At 35.7% G+C, this 13,754-nt stretch overlaps 1 protein-coding gene across 4 annotated transcripts in view; it reads right to left on the minus strand.

The window, feature by feature from the left end:
* The window catches only part of LOC142338715 (uncharacterized), a 65,276-nt gene that overhangs the window by 40,323 nt on the left and 11,199 nt on the right, over nucleotides 1–13,754 (minus strand). For 3 of the 4 annotated variants that reach the window (XM_075388595.1, XM_075388596.1, XM_075388594.1), the window contains exon 4: nucleotides 5,571–5,650. In XM_075388595.1, the coding sequence (XP_075244710.1) occupies nucleotides 5,571–5,650 (80 nt within the window). Of the gene's footprint in view, nucleotides 1–5,497; nucleotides 5,651–13,754 lie in introns of those variants that run through there. The other variant, XM_075388597.1, reaches the window with a different exon arrangement.

Genomic DNA, 13,754 nt, shown 5'->3' on the forward strand with positions numbered 1-13,754 from the left:
ACCATTTTCAAAAAAAGAAAAAAGAGAAAAACAATGTCAAATGTCGCTATCGAGAACAAAAAACCACTAATGAGAAATGAGAATTTGGTTCCAACTAAAATCTATGCCTAGAATGAACTATGAAAGGATTCTGAAAACCATTTAGAAAAAAAAATGATCCAAAAACCTGAAAAAAAGTAAAAACCAAAGTGAAAGTGCCGCATGTGAACAAAAAACCACAACCGAGAATGCGAATTTTTGCTCAAACACGGTTTTTTAACCCTACTTTAAAATAAGAGCAAAAATATCACGCCGCAAAACCACTCGCTTTTTTGCTCCATTTCCTTTTTTTGGCGTGACCAAAATCACTACTCCAATTTGACTTCAAAAATAATGCAAATGTGCGAGCAGATCCTAAAAACATAGTTGGCAGATTGCCAGAAAACAGCCGCATTAGCCTCGTAGATCTGCAGTCTAAAAACAGTAAAAAAGACAGACCAAAAAAAACAGTAAAAAAGACACCAAAATTAATCCTTCAAATAAAAAGTAAGATGTTATATTTTGATTAAGAATCGGTATAAGTTACTGCTGCTTCTCAAATACCCTTCAGATAGAGTGACTAGCACTGGGTTGGCCTTATCTCTTTGAATTTAGGTAGAGAAAAGTCAATTTCAAAGTGAGGAAGTCATTTTTGAGAGTGAGGTAAGTCAAGTGCGACCAAAAATTTAATCACGCGATTGATAAAAAACTCGCTCCACTAAGAGCAAAAAATGGCATCACAAATGCATTTCAGTTGAAAGTGCATGAACGAATGAACAAAAAGCAGATTTGAAGTGGTTGTGACGTCATATGGTTCTAACAAAAATCGCGAAAGAAAAAAAATAAAGCAGGGCAATTCCTGACGTACAATTCAAAAAATTTTCATTGGTTAATAAAAAAACAAGACAAAGAACGGACTATGAGTGAATTGGGAAAACCATTTCTAAAAAAATTAATTCAAAAAAAGAAAAAAGAGAAAAACAATGTCAAAATGTCGCTATCGAGAACAAAATCCACTAATGAGAAATGAGAATTTGGTTCCAACTAAAATCTAGGCCTAGAATGAACCATGAAAGGATTCTGAAAACCATTTAGAAAAAAATTGATCCAAATACCTGAAAAAAAGTAAAAACCAAAGTGAAAGTGCCGCATGTGAACAAAAAACCACAACCGAGAATGCGAATTTTTGCTCAAACACAGTTTTTTAACCCTACTTTAAAATAAGAGCAAAAATATCACGCCGCAAAACCACTCGCTTTTTTGCTCCATTTCCTTTTTTTGGCGTGACCAAAATCACTACTCCAATTTGACTTCAAAAGTAATGCAAATATGCGAGCAGATCCTAAAAACATAGTTGGCAGATTGCCAGAAAACAGAAGCATTAGCCTCGTAGATCTTCAGTCTAAAAACAGTAAAAACGACAGACCAAAAAAAACAGTAAAAAAGACACCAAAAATTAATCCTTCAAATAAAAAGTAAGATGTTATATTTTGATTAAGAATCGGTATAAGTTACTGCTGCTTCTCAAATACCCTTCAGATAGAGTGACTAGCACTGGGTTGGCCTTATCTCTTTGAATTTAGGTAGAGAAAAGTCAATTTCAAAGTGAGGAAGTCATTTTTGAGAGTGAGGTAAGTCAAGTGCGACCAAAAATTTAATCACGCGATTGATAAAAAACTCGCTCCACTAAGAGCAAAAAATGGCATCACAAATGCAATTCAGTTGAAATTGCATGAACGAATGAACAAAAAGCAGATTTGAAGTGGTTGTGACGTCATATGGTTGTAACAAAAATCGCGAAAGGAAAAAAAAACATAGCAGGGCAAATCCTGACGTACAATTCAAAAAATTTTCATTGGTTAATAAAAAAACAAGACATAGAACGGACTATGAGTGAATTGGGAAATCCATTTCTAAAAAAATTAATTCAAAAAAAGAAAAAAGAGAAAAACAATGTCAAAATGTCGCTATCGAGAACAAAAAACCACTAATGAGAAATGGGAATTTGGTTCCAACTAAAATCTATGCCTAGAATGAACTATGAAAGGATTCTGAAAACCATTTAGAAAAAAAAATTGATCCAAAAACCTGAAAAAAAGTAAAAACCAAAGTGAAAGTGCCGCATGTGAACAAAAAACCACAAACGAGAATGCGAATTTTTGCTCAAACACAGTTTTTTAACCCTACTTTAAAATAAGAGCAAAAATATCACGCCGCAGAACCACTCGCTTCTTCGCTCCATTTCCTTTTTTTGGCGTGACCAAAATCGCTACTCCAGTTTGACTTCAAAAATAATGCAAATGTGCTAGCAGATCGCCAGAAAACAGCCGCATTAGCCTCGTAGATCTGCAGTCTAAAAACAGTCAAAAAGACAGTCCAAAAAAAACAGTAAAAAAGACACCAAAAATTAATCCTTCAAATAAAAAGTAAGATGTTATATTTTGATTAAGAATCGTATAAGTTACTGCTGCTTCTCAAATATCCTTCAGTTAGAGTGACAAGTCAGTTTCAAAGTGAGGAAGTCATTTTTCAGTGAGGTAAAACATTTGAGTCATTTCGAAAGTGAGGTAAATTGCAATTGCCGCGTGTGAACAAAAAACCACTAGCGAGAAGGCGAATTTTTGTTCAAACACCGTTTTCTAACTCTACTTTAACATTAGAGTGAACAAATTTCACGCCGCAAAACCACTCGCTTTTTCGCTCCATTTCCTGTTTCGGCGTGATCAAAATCACTACTCCAATTTGACTTCAAAAATCTTGAAAATGTGTGAACAGATCTTTAAAAAAAGACAGCGCCCCAATGCAGTTCAAATTCTTTGAATTGTAAAAAACACGATGTCCCGAATATTAGCCACTATCGCTTCGCGTAAATTTATATGATGCCATTAGGATGCAAAAATTCTCACGAGCACACATTTAAGTAAGTTGTAATATGTATTAGTCTTTGAACTACGTGTTTTTTTCAAAATATTAATTCATGATTTTGAAGCCTTTTTTTTTACAAAATACGGTTAATCGATTGACTTACATCGCTTAAAACAGTGCCAAGTGCAAGTATATATACTTTTCCGAAGGATATTTAATGTAAGTCAAGGTCATCATAAGAAAATAACTCAGCCGAATGCATCAAACTTATTTTTTGCGATTCAATCCAACCCAATCCGACATTGAATGATTTTGTTCATGACAGCGAATTTCAAAAATATTGAGAAGTAAAATACACACTATTTATACATAAATTAGTTTGTGGAATGTTACCACAAAGCGCATTTAGCTTAGTTGTGTCGACTTGCTGCGCAAATTAAATATTACAAGTAATCACGCCGAAGTTCGAATCGCATAAAAAACAAACCTTGTTGGCAGGAGTTACGCTCAACATATTATTTTTCATGCAGCAACTTTTAAAATTTTACTCAAAAATCAAGACTGGCCAGTATAAATTGTGGCATGTACAGAGTACTAGCCATCCTATAAAAAATATATCTCTAAACTGATTCAGCGCTGATTTGCTCTGGCACCAACATCTCGGGGCTTAAATCCCACAGCGACTGAGAGGCATGACAATGGCCAAGAAAAAATTTAGCAAATTCTTTAAAATCATGCTATGGCTGGCAATTTTGTTTCAATGAGTTTCTAATTTTTTTTAAATCTGCAAACATGTAAATTAAACTAACCACTTGGTTAATGTTACATGTTAGTTATTTATTAATCAAACATTTTTGTTTTCTAATTTATAACAAACTAAGGTTCGGTTTTCGTAAAATAATTTAATAAAAAATATGTTTAAATCCTGCAACCCTTCTGTCTATTGGAACTCTTTCGTGTCGTTTAAGCATTTCCGCTGTAACTTTTTGTTTAAATTTGGTCTTCGACGTTTCTTTTCTAATTGTAATTGGAAGTGTGTTCCATTTTCGAATAAAGTTACGAACACATGAACCATTACTCCATTTTGACTTACATTTTTGTTCTAAGAAAAGGTTATGGGTTCGTTTGTTTACAAAAATAGGCACGTTTTCTATAAATCTGAAATGTTTATTAGAGCAATTTCTTGTTTGTTGGAGAATATTTAAAAACCTATTTAAAGACACCCGTGTTATTTGGACCTCTGCTGGAAGAATTTTAGTCTCCAGAAGTAGATCTCTGGCAGTATCGTATTTGGTTTACATAAAGCAAACTTTTATTCCCCAGTTTATCTGTTTGTTAATTCTGTCAATAGAGTAAGATGGTAAATTTTGAAAAAAAAAATGCGCTAAAATCTAAATGAGACAAAACTAGTGATTTAAAAAGATTTATTCTTGTTTTTAGCGGTACCTGATAACGAACCAAATATAATGATCTGATTGCTGAAGCCATTTTACTGATAACCTTATTTAGTTGATTTTGGTATGTCAGTTCCCTATCAATTATTACACCTAAATATCTACATTTTTCAGATGCTTCCAATCGGTGTCCCTTGAAATCGACAGTTTCAATGATCGGCAATTTTTCATTCCTGAACACCATTAACTCCGTTTTTTTCTCATTCAAAGTTAACCTGTTTTGTTTCATATATTGATCTGTCTTGTTTAATGTATCTTCAGCTATTAGCTGCAAATTTGCTTCATTCTTTGCATGACATAGAATTGCTGTATCATCGGCAAACTGTAATACATCACAATTCGTTGATACAGCTTCACTGAAATCGTTGACATAAAGTATAAAAATTAGAGGCCCTAAGACAGTTCCCTGAGGAACACCGTGATTTATGACAACCCAATGATTTTGCTATCCCATTTTTTACACACTGTTTTCTATCACAAAGGAAAGAGTTTAATAAGATTCTTGCATTTTCTCCAATTCCATACCTTTTTATTTTGTTCATAAAAACATCTATATATATTGAGTTGAAAGCCTTTGCTAAGTCTAAAAAGAGTGTGACAACAATTTCGTTTTCGTCAACGCATTGGTTTATCTTTTCAGTTAATGAAATGATAGTATCGGGACAGGACTTTTGCTTTTGAAAGCCGAATTGATTCTTGTTAATCAGACCATTAAGAGTTAGGTGGTGAGTTAGTTGTTCAAGTAGTAATCGCTCATAATTTTTTGCTAGAGTTGGTGTGACTGATATGGGTCGATAGTTTTCTGGTTCTAGTCGGTCTCCCTTCTTATAGACAGGTGTAACATGCGCTGTTTTCAAAATATTAGGAAACGTGTTTTTGTTTATACATTCATTGACCACAAATTGTAAATGAGTTCCAATAGACAGTTTACTATAAGTTGATTAGTAAGCAGATCACCCAAAAAAATCACAAATGAAAGCAAAAAAGGTTTTGAAAAACAACCGACTAACGTCGGTTGAATTGCTAAACCGCCAAAAAAAGAAAAAATGCTTGTTCATCACACCGCCTTATAAGCTGTTTATTTTATGCCCCCCGGAGCGAAACCACTCTAATTTGCATAAAAGTCGCTCTTTTTCCCCGCAGCTGGTATGTAACTGAACTTGCTCCCGTCATTCTCCCTCCGGTTGTTTAATTGGCTTGTTGAAACCCATTTCCTGTTCAATTTCAAATCACCTTTTGTTTGATTCTCATGTGCATTGTGTTTCTTCAGTTGGTGGTCAACTCGACACTTCTGCGTAGTGTGAATTTGAGCCCTGAAATGGTGCAACTACCTTTGGGTTACTGTCCAGTCATTTCTAAGCTCAGCAATTAACAAAACTGACTCATGCTAACGAGGCCCAGACTGAAAAATTAAACCCTTTTACTCTGGGCAAAGAATTATCGGACGAAAGTTTTTTTCGTGGTCTGGGAATTGAAGCCGGGTAATATTTTTCAATCAACAGGTCATATTAAAAACTTTGACTAGTTATGCAGCAAAACGCTTGTTTTCAGGATATGTACTTTCGAATATCAACTGCGTTCATCTTTGCCTTAGCTGGAAATTCTCCAATTTCTAGACAAAAACTAGTCAGCATCATCGTACAACAACGAAAACTTTCATTTTGTCATCAATGTTGTCGTTATTATTTGCTATTAAATATAAGAATATCGTCAGTACCCAGTTTGAGGTCACATGCCAAAGTGAAATGGTCTGATCAGAAGCGGGTTCGAAGGCAAACTATTCTGATCAGGGGTGGCCATCGAGTGCAAGTCATTCTGATAGAAGCAAATTTTGGGCGCAGGGACTGTTTTGAATGCTCCCCGGGTTGAATTTTTCCGCCCAAAATGATGTAAGAGTGGGGCTGCAATGGGAGGATTTTTTAGGAAAATGCAGCTCAAAACTCTTGCGTCTTTTTGGGCTGCATTGGGCTTCCAAGGGGGGTAAAATGGTGAAAGACAAATTAACCCCCCACTCTTACATCTTTTTTTTGGTCTGCAAAATGGGGTAAAACGATGTAAGAATTCGGGGGTAATTTGTCTTTTACCCCCTCACTCTTACACCATTTTACCCCCCTTGGCAGACCAAAAAAGATGTAGGAGTGGGGGGTTAATTTGTCTTTTACCCCCTCACTCTTACACCATTTTACCCCCCTTGGAAGCCCAACTTTTACATCATTTTACACCCTCAACCTTACGTTGTTTTAGCCCCAATACCTGAAGACTGCCAGTCTTGAACCCACAACCTCTGTACCCTCAGCTGCGTCGCCTTATCCTCCAGAGCATCAAATTTTGTCCAACCCTTGACGGTCTATATATATATATATATATATATATATATATATATATATATACATATATATATATATATATATATATATATATATATATATATATATTTTATATATATATATATATATATATATATTTATGAATAATACTTGTTAGGATTGTTCCATCTCAACAAATTACCCCCTCACTCTTACGTCGTTTTACCCCCTCAGAACAAATTACCCCTCACTCTTACACCATTTTACCCCCCTTGGCAGCCCAACTCTTACATCATTTTACACCTCTGAACAACTTATTCCCTCACTCTTACACCATTTTACCCCCCTTGGCAGCTCAAATCTTAGCTCATGTTACCCCCTCTGGACAAATTAACCCCTCACTCTTACAATAATTTACCCCCTTGGCAGCCCAACTCTTACTTCATTTTACCCCTCTGGACAAATTACCCCCTCACTCTTACACCATTTTACCCTCCTTGGCAGCCCGACTCTTACATCATTTTACCCCCCTCTGAATAAATTACCCCCTTACTCTTACGCCATTTTACCCCCATTGGCAGCCCCACTCTTACACCAATTTACCGCCATTGCAGCCCTCTCTTACGTGGCAATTTCAGTCAGGGGTGGGGGGTAATTCCTGAAAAGTCCTCCCATTGCAGCCCATTGCAGCCCACTCTTACATGGCAATTTGAATCAGGGGGTAATTCCTCAAAAGTCCTCCCATTGCAGCCCATTGCAGCCAACTCCTACATGACAATTTCAGGCAGGGGGGGGTAATTCCTCAAAAGTCCTCCCATTGCAGCCCATTGCAGCCCATTCTTACATGGCAATTTCAGTCAGGGGGATAATACCTGAAAATTCCTCCCATTGCAGCCGACTGCAGCCCACTCTTACATGGCAATTTCAGTCAGGGGGTAAGTCCTGAAAAGTCCTCCCACTGCAGCCACTCTTACATGGCAATTTCAGTTAGGGGGGAGGGGTAATTCCGGAAAGTTCCTCCCATTGCAGCCCATTGCAGCCCACTCTTACATGGCAATTTGAATCAGGGGGTATTTCCTCAAAAGTCCTCCCTTTGCAGCCCATTGCAGCCCACTCCTACATGACAATTTTAGTCAGGGGGGTAATTCCTGAAAAGTCCTCCCATTGCAGCCCATTGCAGCCCACTCTTACATGGCAATTTGAATCAGTGGGGTAACTCCTCAAAAGTCCTCCCATTGCAGCCCATTGCAGCCCACTCCTACATGACAATTTCAGTTAGGGGGTTAATTCCTCAAAAGTCCTCCCATTGCAGCCCACTCCTACATGGCAATTTCAGTCAGGGGGGTAATTCCTCAAAAGTCCTTCCATTGCAGCCCATTGCAGCCCACTCCTACATGGCAATTTCAGTCAGGGGGGTAAAACCTGAAACGTCCTCCCATTGCAGCCGATTGCAGCCCACTCTTAAATGGCAATTTCAGTCAGGGGGGTTAATTCCTGAAAAGTCCTCCCATTGCTGCACATTGCAGCCCACTCTTACATGGCAATTTCAGTCAGGGGGTAATTCCTCAAAAGTCCTCCCATTGTAGCCCAAATCTTACATCATTTTACCCCCTCTGAAAAAATAACCCCCACACTCTAACATCAATTTTGCCCCCCCCCCCCCTAGACAATTTACCCCCCCCCCCCACTCTTACATCAAAATGGGAGGATTTTCGGGAGGACATTCGAACCGGGTCTATTATCTGATCACAGGTGACGTTAGAGCGCATGAACGTCTAATCAGAGCCGATTTTGAGCGCACGATAGTACTTGTAAGCGATTTAGATCAAAATTTTAAAATAGCTAAGTAGCGTCTAAAAAGTGTCACTATGAGCCAACGGCAAAAAAACTGCATCAAATTATAAATAAGATAGCAAGAGATAATTCATAAAATTCACCAGTTTAACTGCTACAACCCATAGCTAACTTCATATTAGCTAACTCGGTATTAACTAACTTGGTATTAGCTAACTCCATATTAGCTAACTTGGTTTTAACTAACTTGGTATTAGCTAACTCCATATTAGCTAAATCGGTATTAACTAATTGGTGTCAGCTAACTCCATATAAGCTAACTTGGTATTAACTAACTTGGTATTAGCTAACTCCATATTAGCTAACTCGGTATTAACTAACTTGGTATTAGCTAACTCCATATTAGCTAACTCGGTATTAACTAACTTGGTATTAGCTAACTCCATATTAGCTAACTCGGTATTAACTAACTTGGTATTAGCTAACTCCATATTAGCTAACTCGGTATTAACTTACTTGGTATTAGCTAACTCCATATTAGCTAACTCGGTATTAACTAACTTGCTATTAGCTAACTCCATATTAGCTAACTCGGTATTAACTAACTTGGTATTAGCTAACTCCATTTTAGCTAACTCGGAATTAACTAACTTGGTATTAGCTAACTCCATATTAGCTAACTCGGTATTAGCTAACTTGGTATTAGCTAACTCCATAATAGCTAACTCGGTATTAACTAACTTGGTATTAGCTAACTCCATATTAGCTAACTCGGTATTAACTAACTTGGTATTAGCTAACTCCTTATTAGCTAAATCGGTATTAACTAACTTGTTATCAGCTAACTCCATATTACCTAACTCAGTATTAACTAACTTGGTATTAGCTAACTCCACATCAGCTAACTCGGTATTGACTAACTTGGTATTAGCTAACTCCATAATAGCTAACTCGGTATTAACTAACTTGGTATTAGCTAACTCCATATTAGCTAACTCTGTATTAACTAACTTGGTATTAGCTAACTCCATATTAGCTAAATCGGTATTAACTAACTTGTTATCAGCTAACTCCATATTAGCTAACTCGGTATTAACTAACTTGGTATTAGCTAACTCCATAATAGCTAACTCGGTATTAACTAACTTGGTATTAGCTAACTCCATATTAGCTAACTCGGTATTAACTAACTTGGTATTAGCTAACTCCATATTAGCTAAGTCGGTATTAACTTACTTGGTATTAGCTAACTCCATATTAGCTAACTCGGTTTTAACTAACTTGCTGTTAGATAACTCCAAATTAGCTAACTCTGTATTAACTAACTTGGTATTAGCTAACTCCATATTAGCTAACTCGGTATTAACTAACTTGGTATTAGCTAACTCCATATCAGCTAACTCGGTATTAACTAACTTGGTATTAGCTAACTCCATATTAGCTAACTCGGTATTAACTAACTTGGTATTAGCTAACTCCATAATAGCTAACTCAGTATTAACTAACTTGGTATTAGCTAACTCCATTTTAGCTAACTCTGTATTAACTAATTTGGTATTAGCTAACTCCATATTAGCTAACTCGGTATTAACTAACTTGGTATTAGCTAACTCCATATTAGCTAACTCGGTATTAACTAACTTGGTATTAGCTAACTCCATATTAGCTAACTCGGTATTAACTGACTTGGTATTAGCTAACTCCATATTAGCTAACTCGGTATTAACTAACTTGGTAATAGCTAACTCCATATTAGCTAACTCGGTATTAACTAACTTGTTATCAGCTAACTCCATATTACCTAACTCAGTATTAACTAACTTGGTATTAGCTAACTCCACATCAGCTAACTCGGTATTAACTAACTTGGTATTAGCTAACTCCATAATAGCTAACTCGGTATTAACTAACTTGGTATTAGCTAACTCCATATTAGCTAACTCTGTATTAACTAACTTGGTATTAGCTAACTCCATATTAGCTAAATCGGTATTAACTAACTTGTTATCAGCTAACTCCATATTAGCTAACTCGGTATTAACTAACTTGGTATTAGCTAACTCCATATTACCTAACTCAGTATTAACTAACTTGGTATTAGCTAACTCCACATCAGCTAACTCGGTATTAACTAACTTGGTAATAGCTAACTCCATAATAGCTAACTCGGTATTAACTAACTTGGTATTAGCTAACTCCATATTAGCTAACTCTGTATTAACTAACTTGGTATTAGCTAACTCCATATTAGCTAAATCGGTATTAACTAACTTGTTATCAGCTAACTCCATATTAGCTAACTCGGTATTAACTAACTTGGTATTAGCTAACTCCATAATAGCTAACTCGGTATTAACTAACTTGGTATTAGCTAACTCCATATTAGCTAACTCGGTATTAACTAACTTGGTATTAGCTAACTCCATATTAGCTAACTCGGTATTAACTTACTTGGTATTAGCTAACTCCATATTAGCTAACTCGGTTTTAACTAACTTGCTATTAGATAACTCCAAATTAGCTAACTCTGTATTAACTAACTTGGTATTAGCTAACTCCATATTAGCTAACTCGGTATTAACTAACTTGGTATTAGCTAACTCCATATCAGCTAACTCGGTATTAACTAACTTGGCATTAGCTAACTCCATATTAGCTAACTCGGTATTAACTAACTTGGTATTAGCTAACTCCATATTAGCTAACTCAGTATTAACTAACTTGGTATTAGCTAACTCCATATTAGCTAACTCTGTATTAACTAATTTGGTATTAGCTAACTCCATATTAGCTAACTCGGTATTAACTAACTTGGTATTAGCTAACTCCATATTAGCTAACTCGGTATTAACTAACTTGGTATTAGCTAACTCCATATTAGCTAACTCGGTATTAACTAACTTGGTAATAGCTAACTCCATATTAGCTAACTCGGTATTAACTAACTTGGTATTAGCTAACTCCATATCAGCTAACTCTGTATTAACTAATTTGGTATTAGCTAACTCCATATTAGCTAACTCGGTATTAACTAACTTGGTATTAGCTAACTCCATATTAGCTAACTCGGTATTAACTGACTTGGTATTAGCTAACTCCATATTAGCTAACTCGGTATTAACTAACTTGGTAATAGCTAACTCCATATTAGCTAACTCGGTATTAACTAACTTGGTATTAGCTAACTCCATATCAGCTAACTCGGTATTAACTAACTTGGTATTAGCTAACTCCATATTAGCTAACTCGGTATTAACTAACTTGATATTAGCTAACTCCATATTAGCTAACTCAGTATTAACTAACTTGGTATTAGCTAACTCCATATTAGCTAACTCTGTATTAACTAATTTGGTATTAGCTAACTCCATATTAGCTAACTCGCTATTAACTAACTTGGTATTAGCTAACTCCATATTAGCTAACTCGGTATTAACTAACTTGGTATTAGCTAACTCCATATTAGCTAACTCGGTATTAACTGACTTGGTATTAGCTAACTCCATATTAGCTAACTCGGTATTAACTAACTTGGTAATAGCTAACTCCATATTAGCTAACTCGGTATTAACTAACTTGGTATTTGCTAACTCCATATTAGCTAACTCGGTAATAACTAACTTGGTATTAGCTAACTCCAAATTAGCTAACTCGGTATTAACTAACTTGGTATTAGCTAACTCCATATTAGCTAACTCGGTATTAACTAACTTGGTATTAGCTAACTCCATATTAGCTAACTCGCTATTAACTAACTTGGTATTAGCTAACTCCATATTAGCTAACTCGGTATTAATTAACTTGGTATTAGCTAACTCCATATTAGCTAACTCGGTATTAACTAACTTGGTATTAGCTAACTCCATATTAGCTATCTCGGTATTAAATAATTTGGTATTAGCTAACTCCATATTAGCTAACTCGGTATTAACTACCTTGGTATTAGCTAACTCTATATTAGCTAACTCGGTATTAACTGACTTGGTATTAGCTAACTCCATATTAGCTAACTCGGTATTAACTAACTTGGTAATAGCTAACTCCATATTAGCTAACTCGGTATTAACTAACTTGGTATTAGCTAACTCCATATTAGCTAACTCGGTATTAACTAACTTGGTATTAGCTAACTCCATATTAGCTAACTCGGTATTAACTAACTTGGTATTAGCTAACTCCATATTAGCTAACTCGGTATTAATTAACTTGGTATTAGCTAACTCCATATTAGCTAACTCGGTATTAACTAACTTGGTTTTAGCTAACTCCATATTAGCTAACTCGGTATTAACTAACTTGGTATTAGCGAACTCCATATTAGCTAACTCGGTATTAACTAACTTGGTATTAGCTAACTCCATATTAGCTACCTCGGTATTAACTAACTTGGTATTAGCTAACTCCATATTAGCTAACTCGGTATTAACTAACTTGGTATTAGCTAACTCCATATTAGCTAACTCGGTATTAACTAACTTGGTATTAGCTAACTCCATATTAGCTAACTCGGTATTAACTAACTTGGTATTAGCTAACTCCATATTAGCTAACTCGGTATTAATTAACTTGGTATTAGCTAACTCCATATTAGCTAACTCGGTATTAACTAACTTGGTTTTAGCTAACTCCATATTAGCTAACTCGGTATTAACTAACTTGGTATTAGCGAACTCCATATTAGCTAACTCGGTATTAACTAACTTGGTATTAGCTAACTCCATATTAGCTACCTCGGTATTAACTAACTTGGTATTAGCTAACTCCATATTAGCTAACTCGGTATTAACTAACTTGGTATTAGCTAACTCCATATTAGCTAACTCGGTATTAACTGACTTGGTATTAGCTAACTCCATATTAGCTAACTCGGTATTAACTAACTTGGTAATAGCTAACTCCATATTAGCTAACTCGGTATTAACTAACTTGGTATTAGCTAACTCCATATTAGCTATCTCGGTATTAACTAACTTGGTATTAGCTAACTCCATATTAGCTAACTCGGTATTATCTAACTTGGTATTAGCTAACTCCATATTAGCTAACTCGGTATTAACTGACTTGGTATTAGCTAACTCCATATTAGCTAACTCGGTATTAACTAACTTGGTAATAGCTAAATCCATATTAGCTAACTCGGTATTAACTAACTTGGTATTAGCTAACTCCATATTAGCTAACTCGGTAATAACTAACTTGGTATTAGCTAACTCCAAATTAGCTAACTCGGTATTAACTAACTTTGTATTAGCTAACTCCATATTAGCTAACTCGGTATTAACTAATTGGTATTAGCTAACTCTATAATAGCTAACTC

The sequence above is a fragment of the Convolutriloba macropyga genome, chromosome 4 (assembly GCF_964194025.1).
Source record: "Convolutriloba macropyga chromosome 4, txConMacr16.3, whole genome shotgun sequence".
NCBI classification, from domain to species: Eukaryota; Metazoa; Xenacoelomorpha; order Acoela; family Convolutidae; genus Convolutriloba; species Convolutriloba macropyga.